The sequence below is a fragment of the Eremothecium cymbalariae genome, chromosome 3, assembly GCF_000235365.1.
Source record: "Eremothecium cymbalariae DBVPG#7215 chromosome 3, complete sequence".
NCBI classification, from domain to species: domain Eukaryota; kingdom Fungi; phylum Ascomycota; class Saccharomycetes; order Saccharomycetales; family Saccharomycetaceae; genus Eremothecium; species Eremothecium cymbalariae.
In genome coordinates, this window is record NC_016451.1 from 195,721 (window position 1) to 212,680 (window position 16,960).

Sequence of the window (16,960 nt, forward strand, 5' to 3'; positions counted from 1 at the left end):
ATGTCTGCCCCTTTCCAGCAAGCAGTTTGCCAATTAATGCTACGTTAAATTTTCCCCCAGCGATGACACCTATTCCAAAAATTGGAGGTAAAATGTCACCCAATGAAAAAAAATTCCAAGAGAACCATCTCTGATTCACGATCCAGATACCGATTTGGGGGGCTATATCTCTTTAGCACATCAGTAGTTAACTTTTATCTTTGAATTTACCCTTAAATAAATTATTTTGTGCTAGACTTAAACAAATTGACGATGTTATATAGATAGAACCAACATAAATCTAAACTGATAGAGAAAAAAAACAAAAAGTACAAGTTCTAAGGGTCAATTAAACTGCCAGTAATTATTACTTATTTATACCTCTCATTTATAAATAGAGTGACTAAATAAACTGTGATATTTTAGCTCTGGATATTAGTTGTTTTTCGTATATTACATAAAGTGTGACGCTGTGTATCAACTAAGATGCCAGCTAAATAACACAGCACAAAAAGTACTCGCATACATCAAGCTACTGGTAATGGATCCATATAATATGATTACTATTGGTATAGGTGGTTCTATATACAATTTTCAAGGTGGTGATGGCTTGTATCCATCGTCTGTGTACAATGCGTCATCGTCAACGACAGTGAAACTAGCCATCCAAATATGGCTGGCTTGACGCTGGCACAAACACTGGAGAAGGTCTCGAACGTCAAGTCCTCGAAGAACCAAACTTTGTATTAATCAAATGGAAGGTCAAAGGCAGGTATATGCTGTTAAAATAGATTATTTGTAACTTTTTACACCATCGGGATGGTATTTCGATCACGTTTTCGGCCAGCAAGAGAGGCTGTTTGTATTGTGCGTGGAACTAGATATTAAATCTGAGACGATGACAGAAAAGAGACTGGGTCGGTAAAATGAGTATAAAAATGACTCTTTTAATTTGTGTAATTTTAGTTCTTTACTAGTCATTCTAAAACAACCAACTTCATTTCATATCTTACGTCAATTAAGCGCTATGAAATCGTGTTTCATGTTTGTTTTAATGCTACTGCATGCATTTTCTGCCCTAGCTTTTAATATAAACTCAAATGATAACGTTGCTGTTTATTGGGGTCAGGCATCTGCAGGAAGTCAAGAACCCTTAGCCAGTTATTGTGAATCGGAATCAGTTGATATTGTGTTACTTTCCTTCTTGTACGAGTTTCCTAATAATATTAAGCTAAACTTTGCCTCCAGTTGTGATAACGAACTCCAGAATGGAATGCAGAATTGTCCTGAACTTTCTAGGGATATTATTAAGTGTCAGTCATTAGGAAAGAAGGTTTTTCTGTCTCTAGGCGGTGCTGTCGGAAACCATGGATTTGCAAATGACCAAGAAGCTGAGTCCTTTGCCGTTACCTTGTGGAATATGTTTGGGGAAGGAAATGGTGCTGCTAGACCATTTGGATCTGCTATCGTAGATGGCTTTGATCTTGATATTGAAAATAGGAGCTCCATTGGTTATGCTACTTTAGTGAAAACTTTAAGACAACTTGCTTCTTCAAGCTCTAAACGGTACTATATATCAGCAGCTTCGCAATGCCCTTATCCAGATGAATCCCTCGGAGATATGTTAGCCAATTCATTTATCGACTTTTTATTCATCCAGTTCTACAACAATAATTGTGCAATCGATCAAAACTTTAACTTCCCCACCTGGGTGGAGTATGCTGAAACCATCTCTCCAAACCCAGATATAAAGTTGTATATTGGCCTGCCCGCTTCTTCCACTGCTTCTGCTTCGGGATACGTATCAGATCTGCACAAGCTAGGCTCAATAATCGTGCAAGCGGCTAAATCTCATAGTTTCGGTGGTATTATGTTGTGGGATGCCTCTCAGGGTTTTAAGAATCAAATTAATGGCAGGAGTTACATTGACCAGATGAAATATATCTTGAGGAATGAGGTCAGCTGGCCTCACATTGCTGGTGGTAGTATAGCTATTAAATCAGCTTCTTCTGAGTGGCCCTCTAAATTTACTACGTTGTGTCCTACAGGAAAGCCGGTGTCGAAACAAGAAACTCCGACACCATCGACGACAATGAAGACCACTATTAAGGAAGCAGCTCCAGAAACATCCGCACCAACATTCATAACCAGCGAAGCTGCTCTGGAAAAATCGAAATCAACATCATCGGTTACTACCGAAGTTGATCCTGAACCTGCCACTGCCAGTGAAGTTGCTCCAGAAAAATCGACATTAACATCAAAGACTACCTCTGAGGCCGCTCCTAAAACAACAATCATAAAAGGGTCAGATACCCCCTGTTCCAAAAATCAAAAGATTTCTAAGTCCGCTGATTTCACCAGTTCCCTGACCTCATCAACTAGTAGCGTTTCGAGACCATCAGGTGTTCTTATTATGGCATCTGACCCAGCTGCTGCTATTCCAGTCACTTTGCCAACGGCTACAGTGAAGGCATTGAATGCGCAATATGGAGCTGGTCTATATAATGGGAAGTATACATGTGAAGATGGAGAAATAGCCTGTTCAGCAGACGGTTCTATTGCCATCTGTAGCTATGGGACCTGGGATATAAGAGTATGTGCTGCTGGAACCACTTGCTATGCGTATTATGATACCAAAGGTCAAGTATTTACCAGTTGTAACTTCTCCAGCTTAAAGAAGGATTTCACCTAAAGACAAAACTCTAATTAGAAACTAGCACCAATCTAATTGCATATTATGAATTATGATGTGTTGGAAAAACAGCGCACATCCTTGGGAGGGAGAGATTATATTTCCATCAGCGAAGGTCCTATACTATAATAATTATTATACTATTACTAATTGTACACATGAAAACACCAAGTGGTAAATCCAAAAAGTATAATATGACTTGTTGTATTTTTCTTTTATAACTCCTAAGAGAATATATATATATTAACAGAATAACTTCGGAGTAATTGCTCAAGTATCATGTATCAAGTAATAGGCATATACTCTAGATCTGATCTCCTCAGAACCGGGATCCTGTTCAAACATTGGTCTCCAATGTGCAATCTCAATTAATTCAGACTTCAAACTATACTCTTTCGCTGTCTCAAAGAATCCAAGATCTTTCTCTAACAACCATGGCCTATGTGGAGAAAATACCACAAGTGCTTTACCGTCGTCCGCCAATAAGTCTTTAGTTGTGCGCAACAACTTATGATGTTCCGTATGGTTGAACACAAGATCGCTCAAAATTATTAAATCAAACTTATTTTGACCTCCTGGAAGATGTTTAACCAAATTAGAATAATCATTGCCCCAAATATAACCTTCAACAATGACATTCCGTTCTCCCAATTGTTTCTTAAGAAGCATACTGTCACGTGACAAACTCTCTCCCGAATAAAGTGCATGATCCACATTATACTGCATGTTACTGATCAAATCTGCATCTGGATAATCAGTGCATACAACCTTATTCGCTCCAATTAACCCTGAAATTAACGAAGGTAATGCCCCAGCGGCCCCCAATTCCAAAACACATTTATTCTTGCATTCTTCAACATGCTTATCCAGATGTTTGGCTGTGTATATCCCAGAATTCCACAAAATATGGCCCCATAAGGGCGAAGAACCAACTAAACGTACAGCAACCTCCTTGACTTTACTCTTCGAACTTTCACTGATTTCTTCTCTGACATATTTTGTAAAATGGCATTCCGGCTGCGACCCATAAAAATCCTCCGGCTCTGCAAATAGCCCTCCAGAATCACCAATTATATCCTTCTCCTCAACATCCATTGTTCCTAACCCTGCTTTATTCTCAGATATACCCCTTAAACCACTTTAATATACATATAGTCAACCAAACTAAAAACCTTTATATTCACTAAATCTCACCTCATCTCCATGGAAAACCTTCACTGAAAAATTTCAACTGACATTTAGTCCAGCAAGTCATAACGGTCCCCCCAACACCGCGACTTCTAGAACGACTTCACTTGTGGTCAAATGGGTGCTCATCCAGCTGAAGCGACATCAACTCCGTGTTTCTATCGGTATATAACAGCATTTACCCTCCCCATTGGAAGGATACAGCAATTCATCAGAAACTGAGACTGCCGGATCAATGATCACGTGATCACCATATGTACAGCTTTAAGTAATCAACAACGTTACAAGTCATCAACAACAACTTGGCCTGCTCAAGATCCTTGAAGGTTCTGTTATATGATGACTAGTGTCTAGACGTCTATAAAGCTTCCTTTTCCGTGATCCTCGGTAATAACCCTCAGTAATAACCAACTTTTTTTGTAAGGTTGCTTCACTAAGTCCGAAACATTATTTAGCAACTTTTGAGAAAGGGTGGGGTATTGAAAGATTCTCTCAAAAAACCAAACAGAGGTTAAGAAGCAAGAATATATATATAACATATACTTGTGTGTTAGTGAGCAGTGGTTCCTTCGTTGGAATTGTCATAAACAAAGCCTGCAGGTTAGGATAACAGCAATGAGTGGTTCACCTAACCTTACATATCGGATTGAGGGATTCTCCTTCATAATTACTTTAACAAATCCCAAGAACCTGAATTCAATGGCACTTGATGATTATTTAGCATTGGCGTTGTTGGTGAGACAGGCAGAAAAGCATCCAGACACTCGTTTTACTGTGTTGCAGTCTACAGGAAGATATTTTTCCTCAGGTGGTAATATTACGGCTTTTGCACGTGCTTCATATGCTAGGGACACATCAACATCAATCGAGGGTACTGTTGTAGGCAATATGTTGAGTCGTGTGGAATTCCTGACGAGTTGTTTCATTAATCATTCAAAGGTGTTGATAGCTTGTTTGAATGGGCCGGTGGTAGGGTTATCCGCGGCGATGGTTTTACTATGTGATATTGTATATAGTATGAACGATCAAATTTATATGCAATTCCCATTTAGCACTTTGGGGTTATCGTCTGAGGGTGCTTTGTCTGTTTCTCTGGTTAAAAAGTTGGGGAGCGGTGTTGCCAATGAGGCGCTATTGCTTGGTACTCCGGTGAAGTATGAATATTTGAAGGGCAATGTTATCTCAAGGGATTATAAAATGAATGATGTGGAATCTTTCAATAAAAAAGTTCTGGATGATTTGGGATCTTATGGGCAACAATGCCATGAATCTAGTTTAAAGCTTATCAAGTCATTGTTGACCAAGCCTGTTCAGGCAGAATACAGTCGTGCTATCGGTGATGAAATGTACAACGCTGTGGATTTGTTCGTGAAAGGATACCCTCAGGAGAGGTTTAAAGCTTTGAGTGCTAAGCTGAGAAACTCTAAGATTTGATAAGGCCAGCAGAACTTTTTAATACGCTATTATTGGATTGAGCAACGCTTGCTTCCGCTGGGAGGTCCTCTCCCTCATTATAGTATTTTTATTGTTTGCGAGTTTTATTTGTCAACTGTATACATATATATGACCATATATTGTTTTCTCCTTAATCGATGCTATGGGAGTTATACTGGATGTTTTCAAACGATCCGTGCTAAGTTGATTCGTCTTTGCTAATATCTATAGCGTTTCTCACGAATTGCTCGTCTGATAGTAATGGCTCTTCCAATTCTCGCTCTTCCGGCTGGATAGTATGTAGTACAACTTGCGTAGGCCTCTCATTCTCTGCAGTAGTCCTTTTGGAGATAGACACGCCACTCATTATAAGGAATACCAAAATTAAAACTGCAAACAACCCACTTCTAGTTGTGTGCCATCTTAGATTTTCAATTTCAAATTTGATTTGCCCAATAATCTTAGTACCAATCTTGTTATTACCGTCCTTCAACCGAATGCTGATATCACGATGTAGCAGTGTGTTCTCCGACTGATGATCATTGAAGTCCACACGCGAATCCTTCTTCAGGAAATTGATGATTAACTCGTTCAACTCATCGCGGCATAGATTCAACTCCCTATTCACCTTCATCAGTTGCAGATTCTGCTCGTTTAATGCAACTTCCCGCGAATTCAGAATGGAATACCGTAGCTCAGATTGCGCTGCGTTGAACAAATGACTGTGATTCTCCAGCTCCATGTTCCTCAAGAACCGAGAGTTGTAGTTGTCAAAAAACTGCTCATTCAGTGTACTAAGCAGCAATTGGATTATCAGATTCGTCTGTTTCAGTGTGAACCCATTCCCAGTCAGAAGTTTATAATATTTCAGCGTATCCAACTGATTCTCCGCCGTCGTTGGTTTCATACCGTTGCTCTCCAAAATCAATTTCTCTGGTAACTTGCTAAAGAAACTGGTAACTTCATCCGAAACACCTACCGTACTACTGTTGCTAACACTACCTGCAGCGCTAACACCACTTGGCGTACTCGCTTCAACAGGAAGCAACGCCTTGGCTGACCTCTGTAATCCTCTGCTAAAACATACCTGTCTCGCTAATGGCAACATATCTCCTCAATTTCTCTTTCAATCTAAGATTTACAGCCTGCCAACTGCCTCGAACCCATATACCCTTTTCTGGCCCCTCTTAACCTCTACAGATAATATAGCTACGTCGGTTGGACCTCACCAAAAGCTCCAATCTGGCTTACTGTCAAGATTGCGCTGCTTCATTTTTAAGGTACCCAGTTCTCTTTTTCAACACCACTTCAAAATTTTGTCAAAAACTTTCGAAAAGCCAAACGCCTTTAGCAGGTTTATTCACACTCCATATCTTCTACTGTATATTGCGTAATCCTCCGGGCTTATGAAGAATACTATGGTAAGACTACTAAGGAATATTACCACCACGCCATCACAACGTCTTCCCCTTCCAACTGTCACGCTACTGTCTGTCCGTCCCCTACATGAAACAGCCCGCATAGCCATAAAGAAGAATAAATTACCTCCAAGGCCTCGTTGGGCTCCCGCGTTCGAGCAAGAAGTAGAAGAAACCTTCCTGCATGGTGGCCGTGGACCTGGTGGTCAAAAGATCAACAAATGTAATAGTAAAGTACAGCTGAAACATCTGCCGAGTGGCATCGTAGTCGAGTGCCAGGAAACCCGCAGCAGAGAGAACAATAGAAAACTGGCTCGACAAAAGCTCGCAGCTAAGATAGCTATTTGGAATAATGGGGACAAGGCCCTCGAGCGAGATCTAGCTCTTCAACAATGGGTTGCGCAGGGCAAGAGATCTAAGCACAAGAAAAGTAGGCAGAAGCATGAGCAAGCCAAGTTAGATAGTCTTGAGGACAAAAGAAACAGGTTGCTCGAGGAGGAAACTCTAATTCGCAGTATTCTATCGTCTAATTGTGACGAAACCAAGTAGCAAGTGTATGGCATCTTCTTTGAATTCAGCAATATAACAGGTCCAAGGAACACCTTTTGATAGACAGGAAGCTAGTTTTTTTTCAATTCTTGTGCAAGCTGTAGTATACACTATTACCATACATACGTACATGCATGTATCTGTATATGTGTATATGTATGTATATACATGGATTTTAACAAGAATTCATGTATAGAGTGAGATACGATCTTTTGGTTACTTCTAGAAACACGCACATAGGCTCTCTCTAACAATGGCCTAACGCTGCCCCATTATACCCCTGGTGACCCTTTCTACCCTTAAAATTACTCATGCAAATAAATGCTCGACCAACCTCTTCTATTTTAAGGTCTAAAGGTGCAATTTCCTATAAAAACCACTCCATTTCAGACTTGAAGCAGATTTGAAGATGCTCTCAAAGACTAAATAGAAGCCGCAACTGCAGCGCCGCATGATGGTCAGTAGGTGACAGAAAGATGGGTATCCCAGGACATCAGCCATGCACAGGACACAAACCCTCTCGTACGCATTTGTAGCACTACTGGAACAGGAGAGGGTGTTGGTGAAACTTTCCCGAAAAATGTCGCCTAAATATAACAAACGATGTATATAATATAGCGCAGATATATTCTTTATCCCGTTAGTTAAAGTCGAACGCACAAACACGCTTGAGAGTTACTAGAGCGTTTTAGTTTTTCTATGGAATACAGGCAAAGTAAACTGATAACAAAGTCGAAGTTAGGTTAGGTAACAAAGTGATTCAGATTGTTTGGTATCCCTCGATATACCCATATTTTCATCTAAAACCCACTAGTCATAGATATACTATAAGGCGAGCGTGTGTGGTGTGTGTGTGTCTGCGTGTGTGTGCCTGTCTCTCTAGTTTCAACACAAGATGGGACGTCCTCCAAAGGAAGTTAGTCAAGAAAAGATACAGAGGTTTCAGATGGAGCTGGAGCTTGCTGGGGAGGATACGGATCTCTTGTTGAAGGATAAGAAAGGACGGTCGAGATCGTGTCTTCTTTGCCAACGGCGAAAGCAGAAATGTGATCACAAGATTCCGAGTTGCACTGCCTGTTTGAAGGCTGGAGTCAGGTGCATACAACCTGCTAAATATGGTTCGAACACCGCATCTGGGGTGCATAGTGGCAATGGTGCTGATAGTGGACCACGAGTGGCGACGGTAGGGGATAAGATCTGTAATTTGGATAACGGTGCGTATCATAGGCAAAAGACGGACTATCATTGCCGTACCAATACTAATGATGTCAATGGGACAGGCAGTTGTGGTCTGAAAGCCGATTGCGGAACCGGTTTGGACATGGCAAGAAGCAGAAATGTCGTTAAGCCTAGTGGTAGTATTAGTAACATTAAGAACAGAAACGCAAATGGTGGTAAGGATGAGTATACACTCTTTTTGGAAAAGAAGCTCAAATATTTAGAGAAATTGATTGACCTACCTCCTGAATCAGCATCTTATAAGAATAAGTTGGGGAAATATAAGAAGATTACTCATTTTTTGAAATCTGGAAGTGAGGAAATTGAAGAATTGATATTCTCTGAAAAGAAATTGAATAATGACTTCAAAATGGATGCTCGGATTTATCCAAATGCAAATATAGCGGATTTCCTATCTTTTGGGAAGCAAAGGGATGATATAGACGGTAGGTTTGGGTTTGCCTCTCAATATCGACAACCAATTGATTATTCAAAATCGATTTTTGCAAAATACGAGTTACATGATTTGTTATCACATGAACCTGGAATTGGTGTTGATGAAAAATTATCCAGAGCACTTTTAGATACTTACTTTAATAGAATACAATCCAAATATCCTTTGCTCGATGAACAAGAGATTTACAAATTTCATGAAGATTATATCACTGACAATTTATCTGAATATTCATTAAATGATTACCATTTCTACTCTGGTAGAATGTGGATGGTCTTCAGCGTAGCTGCATGCATACATATTACCATTGGAAGATCCTTGACATTGTCTCCACATCGGTTTTTCTCGACAGCAATTCATTATGTATCCAAATGTGGGACTGCTTTGTCGCTTTTTCAACAGTTGGAGATCTTGACGTTACTTGTGTTTTATGTCATCCGAAGGGATAAAGACTCTGTAGGTTATGATATTATCAAAGATGTTATCAATATCTCTAAGAATAAGTTATATTTGCATAAGCGGACTTCTAGTGACAATTTTGCTAGTAGGAAGAAGTTGAGGTTATTTTGGTCCGTTTACCTCCTTGAACGAATGATCTGTGTTTCCATTGGCAAACCTTATACCATCAGTGAATCCGAAATTGAACTTCCCATTTTCAGCGAGACTACTGTTAAAGCAGATGGTAGTGAAAGCTATGTTGGTAATATTTGCGGTAATCATTGTATTGACCAGGTGTTACAACTACGTCGTATCGAGTCTCGGTTTGTCGAAACATTACAAATCATTCCACAAACTGGCGAAGAACACCGAGGTGCTTCGCAATTTCCAACTAGGGGCAAGCTAACCGAACAGTTATCTATTTTGAGAAGTTTTTTCCATGAATTAGAAATATGGAAATTCAAGTTCTGTGATACACAAGCCCGTAATATTGAGAATGAAACTTTGAAACTAAACTATTATCTTTCTGTAAGGCTTTTAATTCAACCTTATTTGGAGCTCTTGGAACCTGAGGATCGTTTATTTCGTGAGTGTCAAGCTGCTGCCGGACATATATGTCAGCTTTATAAATTCTACCATCAGACATCTGTGTCCGTACATTCTACATTATCAATTCACTCTATTTTTGGTGCAGGTGTCACTTTGATATATTGTATGTGGTTGACTAGGAATGGAGATGAAGAAAGTCGCAGGAATTTCGTTGATGCATCCAGGCACACAAAAAAACCATTGTTCAATGCTTCTTTGTTTTCTACTATGGATGGTTTACGTGCATGCTCCGTTTGTTTGTATGTTATGGCAGAGAAATCTAAATTTGCAGTTAAATTGAGAGATATTTTTGATCAGTTAATGAATGCTACCACTGCAAATTTGACTGAAAGCTATGGTCCCGATTCCAGTGAACTGGTATATGTTACCAATTCTAACAACACTAGCCGTAGGGATCATTTAAATCCAATTAGTGTTGGTCTAAGAGCTGAACTTGGTGAAAATGGTTCTGAGATCAGGTCTGCTACTAGTGAAAGAGCATTTTGCAAGCTTTCAGACAATGAGAATATGGGATTTATGGGTAATACCCAGTCCCATCCGAATAAGAAAGATAGGATGAATAAAATAAAACATAGTCCAATGCTTATGGCTCAAGTTCCAAAGTCGTTGCCTCATTTATTGGCTAGTATCACTAACGATATGCGAGATTTAATTCCTGATGGTACTGCTGTTTCATCTTCAGAGGTTTCAGATTCAAAAAGACAGAAAACTGAACCCAGAGATCGAACACAACTGGAGCTAAGTAACTCTTCAAATGTATTTTTAGAGAGTTGCAAGGAATCTCAATACGTTACACGAAAGACTGCAAATACTGCAGATTCAGATTGGAGGATGTTTCAACAGCAGGCTTTGTCTCAGCAACAATACGCCCAACAAACATTACAGGCGTATCTATCCTCCCTGAACCGTAGGAACAACGTTCCGTCTACTGTGTCTGATGTTATAGACACTCATGAGCAGCAGCAGCAGCAACAACAACAACCCATTTGCATTAATGCCTCTGGAATAGTACTTTTTGATGTAAGATCTGGACTATCGTCAACCGCAAACTCAGCCCCGCCATCTAATGCTGCGCATGTTTCTGCCTATGGCAGTCTTCATGACGTTCTTCAAGGTATGGACCTGAACTCTATGAACCATTGCAGCCAATCAAATTCTATTATCCCTAACGTACTTCTGGGCACACTAGGAGCAGGATCTCCTTTCGCTGTCTCCAATGGAGACATATGTCTCAGTAATAATACGCAGAATATGATAAACAACATTTCTACCTGGAGTAACAACTCCACCATCGATTTCTTGAATAGCAATCGAGACACCTTTCTTTCAGATCAGCAGCCGCAGCCAACTGCCAACGTATGCTCTCATCCAAGTTCACACTTTTTAAACAATCACCATAAACTATACACAGTTCCAAATAGAGATAATAACCCACATATTTCTGCAACCAGCCAATGGAAAGTGCCATTCGTCTTCCCACCGCAGTCTCATGGAAGTGGCTCTCTGGCTCCTGGCCAGCAAACTCCAACCCAGAATACCTTAGACGCATTTTGGACTGTTCCCATGGAAGATTTCTGGGCATCCGCAGATTACTATGGATTTCTGACATGATACAATCGCCATAAGAATATTCTAGTCGGTATATGCATTTGCCTCCTATTAGTTAATGATTTTTGTCTTCCTTTTCTTTCTATGTGTTATATATTATATCTATTCACTATCGTTAAAGGTTGGTGCATTTGTTCGAGACTTCAATGCAGAACAGCACAATAAAAACTAGCTTTGAGCTCTCCAACCTTAGAACATTCTGTACACGCCCAATTCGCAGCTACTTCACAAACTCTGCTGATGGGATTTTCGTTGTATGTCTTGAGAATGCTCGGAGAACGTTGGATTGAAGGCTGAATGCATCGCTTCATTTGCATCACGTGATTTAAATGTCTTGGCTGCTCGAGCTATTTTTCAAATCTTCGTAAAAATTGCCGTCAACTCATCAAGTTAGTTGCCACTTTGATGAAACTTTACATCAAAACAAACAGGAATATAAAGCAAGAGATATAGCGAGACTTAACTTTTGAAGATTGAGGTGGCTAGCTAAAAAGCCATTCAACAAGTTCCGTAAGTACAGTTTGCCAACTACGTCGTTTAATTCCGTGAGTGGTTCTGTACTAACAAACATCATCACACATCAACGATCCCATAATAGCGAGTTCCCCTTATATCCTGCATATACCTTATTATTTTTGGTAATATATCCTCATAATTATTATATCATTGCTAATATTTTTTTATCTTTCTCTTCTATCGATTTATCGTACTTCTCATAAGGGGATCTACTACGTGATTAGGGAAAGTAGAGTGTAAACTAGACCAATAAAGTCCATACATCAATTAAGCAGCATTTAGAAATGATTGAAGATAAACCAGATACGAACTCATTCAGATTTTTTGGCCTTGGTGGTAGCAATGAGGTTGGTCGCTCCTGTCATATCCTTCAATACAAGGGCAAAACGGTGATGTTAGATGCGGGTGTTCATCCTGCACATCAAGGTATTGCTTCTTTGCCGTTTTATGATGAATTTAATCTTTCAAAAGTTGATGTCCTATTGATTTCTCACTTTCATTTAGATCACGCTGCTTCTCTGCCTTACGTCATGCAAAGGACCAATTTTCAAGGTAGGGTGTTCATGACCCACCCCACAAAGGCAATCTATCGTTGGTTGTTAAGCGATTTTGTCAAGGTCACCAATATTGGGAATGGTACAGCAGCTTCATCCGGGGATGAAAATTTGTATACTGATGAAGATTTAGCAGAATCATTTGACAAGATTGAAACAGTGGATTTTCATTCTACGATCGATGTAAATGGTATCAAGTTTACAGCTTACCATGCAGGTCATGTACTTGGTGCAGCTATGTTTCAGGTTGAGATTGCTGGGCTAAGGATACTTTTCACTGGCGACTATTCAAGGGAATTAGATCGTCATTTAAACAGTGCAGAAGTTCCTTCTTTGCCCTCGGATATTCTGATCGTAGAATCAACCTTCGGCACTGCTACACATGAGCCACGAGTAAGCAAGGAGCGTAAATTAACGCAGTTAATTCATACGACCGTAGCTAAAGGTGGTCGTGTTCTTCTTCCTGTGTTTGCATTAGGAAGAGCACAGGAAATCATGTTGATTTTAGATGAGTACTGGTCTCAGCATGCAGAAGAGTTAGGCACCGGCCAAGTACCCATCTTTTATGCCTCTAATTTGGCAAGAAAGTGTATGTCGGTTTTTCAGACATATGTAAATATGATGAATGATAAAATCAGGAAGAAATTTCGGGACTCGCAGACAAATCCATTTATCTTCAAAAATATTTCTTATTTAAAGAATTTGGATGAATTTCAGGATTTCGGTCCTAGCGTTATGTTAGCTTCCCCCGGAATGTTGCAGAACGGCTTATCTAGAGACTTGCTAGAAAAATGGTGCCCTGACGAAAAGAACCTGGTCCTAATAACTGGTTATTCTGTGGAAGGTACTATGGCTAAGTTTCTGATATTGGAACCAGAATCAATTCCGTCTATAAACAATCCCGATGTAACCATACCAAGGCGTTGCCAGGTGGAAGAGATATCGTTTGCCGCACATGTAGATTTTAGGGAAAATTTGGAATTTGTTGAAAAGATTGGTGCGCCATCAATTATTCTGGTACATGGAGAATCAAACCCCATGGGCCGTTTAAAGTCAGCTCTACTTTCTAACTTCAGTCCATTGAAGGGAACCGAGAATGAGGTTCATGTTTACAACCCTAGAAACTGTGTCGCCGTTGATATAGAATTTAAGGGTGTCAAAATTGCCAAGGCTGTCGGTAATATCGTGGAGGAAATGGTCCCCACAAATGAAGACGAAGACGAAGAGGCAGAAGATAAAAATAATACAGGTGAAAAAGATAAAATCAGTGTGTCTGAAGCACCACAAGAAGATGAGTTAGTAGGAAAAGAGGGAAACATGCAGCATGACTTAGAAGAGGAACGCGTTATTTCTGGTATATTGGTGTCGGATGAAAAGAACTTTGATCTAAATCTCGTTTCCCTATCTGATTTAAGAGAACATCACACAGACCTAACAACTACCGTTTTGAAGGAACGACAGACAGTCCACGTGGACTGCAGAAACGAATTAATTTTCTGGCATTTATGCCAGATGTTTGGTGAGATAGAGGTCCTTGTAGATAACGAGGGTGTCACTCTAGCTAAAACTGATCCAGCACCAGAAGATGTGAAACCAGGTGAATTGGTGGTCAGAGTTATGGGTGATGTCAAATTATCCGTGGTAGATCATGTCGCCACACTGGAATGGACACAGAATATTATAAGTGACTCCGTCGCTGATAGTATTGTCGCCATTCTACTGAGTGTTGACTCTTCTCCAGCAAGCGTAAAGATGACTAGCCACAGTTGTAATTCTCATGATCATTCAGAAGACTCAGAAGTTGTTTGGAAGATTAAACAAATCGCCAAGTTATTTACGGAACAGTTTGGCGACAGCTTCACTCTGCTCCTAGGCAAAGACAACGAAGTCCCTGAGCATGAGGACATCAAAGGTTCTGTAACTATTGGTAAAAACTCCGCTACGGTCAACTTTTCAAAGATGGCTGTCGAGGACTGTAATTCAAATCCATTGAAGGGAAGGATTGAAAGCATTTTGGGTATTGGAGCGGACTTAGTTGCTCCATTGTGTTGAATTATGTAGAGCATATGTACTATCAAAAAAAGCTCAAGTTCAAGTCTTTTAGCTCGTTTAGGTCGTTTAAAAATGGTGCATAGAATATGATTATTATATCATTATTTAAGATTGTTATTATCATCCTATCCATCTCTCGATCTTATTATTTTACGCTCTCGAGCTTTTCTATTTATTTCTTTTTCAACTTTCTCGAAAACGTTTGGCTACAGCCACACGCCTTTTCGAAAATTTTCTTTTTGCTCATCTCATCATGATATATTTATTACAACTTTCTATTAATATTAATGTCCCGTTATATATATATATATATATATATATATTAAATACAATAAAGTTATTGTCACTTCGTTGTTTATATATAACAAACTAATTGGTCGAAATATGTCGACTACTAGCAGCAGTGCATCATCTGTGTATATTGATGAGTCCGCTACTTTTGCATCTTTTCACCTTGACTTGAGGTTACTGCAATCTTTGAAAAATAATGGATTCCACAATCCCACCCTAGTGCAGTCTAGTGCTATTCCATTGGCTCTGCAACAAAAAAGGATATTATTGCCAAAGCTTCTACTGGTTCTGGAAAGACATTAGCGTATTTAATTCCTGTTGTTCAAACGATTTTGGATTTGAAGAAAAACTACCCATCTGAGTCTAAATCCAGCGGTGTATTGGGTATTGTGCTGGTGCCTACAAAAGAACTGGCGCAGCAAGTGCATTCTGTGTTGGAGAAGTTGGTGTTGTATTGTTCAAAGGATGTGCATATTTTGAATCTGTCGAGTAACGTAGCAGATTCTGTTCAAAACTCGTTGTTGTTGGAACAACCTGAAATTATTATTTGCACACCGAGTAAGTTACTTAATGTGCTAGAGGCTAAGAAAAAGGAGGTATTTTCATTGGTGGATCTCAGGTTTTTGGTGATAGATGAGGTAGATTTGATTCTCACATTTGGATACCAGGATGATCTTGTGAAAATTTCCAAGTACTTGCCGTTGAAAAAGAATTTGCAAGCATTTTTGATGAGTGCCACATTGAATGATGATATCCAGGAATTGAAGGCTAATTTCTGCCGTTCTCCGGCTATTTTGAGGCTTAATGAGGATGAAATTAATAAAGACCACGCAAAGCTTTTACAGTACTATGTTAAAGTGAGTGAGTTTGATAAATTTCTATTTTGTTATGTTATCTTCAAGTTAAATTTAATTAAGGGTAAGACAATTATCTTTGTGAATACCATTGATAGGGGGTATAGGTTAAAATTAGTTCTTGAGCAATTTGGTATCAAGTCATGCATTTTGAATAGTGAGCTGCCTGCAAATTCAAGGCAACATATTGTTGACGAGTTTAACAAGAATTTATATCAGCTCTTAATTGCTACTGATGATACAGACTACATTAGAGAAGAGGACGAACCATTAGAGACGGACGTAAATCACGAAGATGAAGTTGCAGAGGATGAGACTACCACCACCAAAAGAATATCCAAAAGGAATGTCATTAAAAAGGATAAGGAATATGGTGCTTCCCGTGGTGTAGATTTCAAAAACGTATCATGTGTTCTAAACTTTGATCTCCCAACCACTGCCAAGTCATATGTTCATCGGGTTGGTAGGACAGCTCGTGCAGGAAAGTCTGGTACTGCGATTTCTTTTGTTGTCCCATTGAAAGACTTTGGCAAACATAAGCCATCGACACTAATTACTGCTAAGAAGGACGAGAAGATTTTATCTCGAATTATTAAGCAGCAGAGGAAACTGGGCCTGGAAATACAACCCTATTCCTTTGATGTCAAACAAGTCGAAGGTTTCAGGTACAGAATGGAAGACGGATTTCGTGCTGTGACACAGGTCGCTGTGAGAGAAGCCCGTGTTAAAGAGTTGAAACAAGAACTATTGGCTAGTGAAAAGTTGAAGAGACATTTTGAAGAAAATCCCCAGGATCTGGCAAGTCTCAGACATGACAAAGAGCTACATCCGGCTCGTGTCCAACAACATCTAAAGAGAGTTCCTGATTATCTCTTACCTGCAAGTGCAAGACAGGATAAAAAGAAGATTGGTTTTGTACCGTTCCATAATCCCAAAAAACAGAAGGGCAAGAGAGTTCATAAGAAAATATCAGGAAAGAAGTCTGATCCATTGAAGAATTTCAAGTAGACGGAGTATAACTATAGAAAAGCAAACAAATAAATAAACAACCAAATAACTTCACTTTAGTTAGATTCTTTTTTTTAAAAAAAAAGTATATATACTAC

At 39.5% G+C, this 16,960-nt stretch overlaps 7 protein-coding genes and 1 further gene across 7 annotated transcripts; 6 read left to right on the forward strand and 2 right to left on the reverse strand.

Annotated features, from left to right (window-relative positions):
* Positions 1-1,006: 1,006 nt before the first annotated feature.
* On the forward strand, positions 1,007-2,671 carry CTS1 (chitinase; the record flags this gene model as incomplete). The annotated part of the gene is made up of 1 exon (XM_003645384.1): positions 1,007-2,671. The coding sequence occupies one exon, from the start codon at positions 1,007-1,009 to the stop codon at positions 2,669-2,671; it is 1,665 nt and encodes a 554-aa protein (XP_003645432.1).
* A 270-nt stretch (positions 2,672-2,941) lies between these two features.
* NNT1 (S-adenosylmethionine-dependent methyltransferase) lies at positions 2,942-3,766 on the reverse strand (the record flags this gene model as incomplete). Its single annotated transcript, XM_003645385.1, has 1 exon — positions 2,942-3,766. One exon carries the CDS (start codon positions 3,764-3,766, stop codon positions 2,942-2,944), a length of 825 nt encoding a protein of 274 aa, XP_003645433.1.
* A 708-nt stretch (positions 3,767-4,474) lies between these two features.
* On the forward strand, positions 4,475-5,293 carry ECI1 (dodecenoyl-CoA isomerase; the record flags this gene model as incomplete). Its single annotated transcript, XM_003645386.1, has 1 exon — positions 4,475-5,293. One exon carries the CDS (start codon positions 4,475-4,477, stop codon positions 5,291-5,293), a length of 819 nt encoding a protein of 272 aa, XP_003645434.1.
* Positions 5,294-5,492: 199 nt separating this feature from the next.
* On the reverse strand, positions 5,493-6,401 carry PUT7 (Put7p; the record flags this gene model as incomplete). Its single annotated transcript, XM_003645387.1, has 1 exon — positions 5,493-6,401. One exon carries the CDS (start codon positions 6,399-6,401, stop codon positions 5,493-5,495), a length of 909 nt encoding a protein of 302 aa, XP_003645435.1.
* A 298-nt stretch (positions 6,402-6,699) lies between these two features.
* On the forward strand, positions 6,700-7,260 carry RSO55 (Rso55p; the record flags this gene model as incomplete). The annotated part of the gene is made up of 1 exon (XM_003645388.1): positions 6,700-7,260. The coding sequence occupies one exon, from the start codon at positions 6,700-6,702 to the stop codon at positions 7,258-7,260; it is 561 nt and encodes a 186-aa protein (XP_003645436.1).
* Positions 7,261-8,155: 895 nt separating this feature from the next.
* On the forward strand, positions 8,156-11,590 carry Ecym_3112 (uncharacterized protein; the record flags this gene model as incomplete). The annotated part of the gene is made up of 1 exon (XM_003645389.1): positions 8,156-11,590. The coding sequence occupies one exon, from the start codon at positions 8,156-8,158 to the stop codon at positions 11,588-11,590; it is 3,435 nt and encodes a 1,144-aa protein (XP_003645437.1).
* A 797-nt stretch (positions 11,591-12,387) lies between these two features.
* Positions 12,388-14,709, forward strand: YSH1 (cleavage polyadenylation factor subunit YSH1; the record flags this gene model as incomplete). The annotated part of the gene is made up of 1 exon (XM_003645390.1): positions 12,388-14,709. One exon carries the CDS (start codon positions 12,388-12,390, stop codon positions 14,707-14,709), a length of 2,322 nt encoding a protein of 773 aa, XP_003645438.1.
* Positions 14,710-15,093: 384 nt separating this feature from the next.
* On the forward strand, positions 15,094-16,862 carry Ecym_3114 (the record flags this gene model as incomplete).
* Between the last annotated feature and the right edge of the window lie 98 nt (positions 16,863-16,960).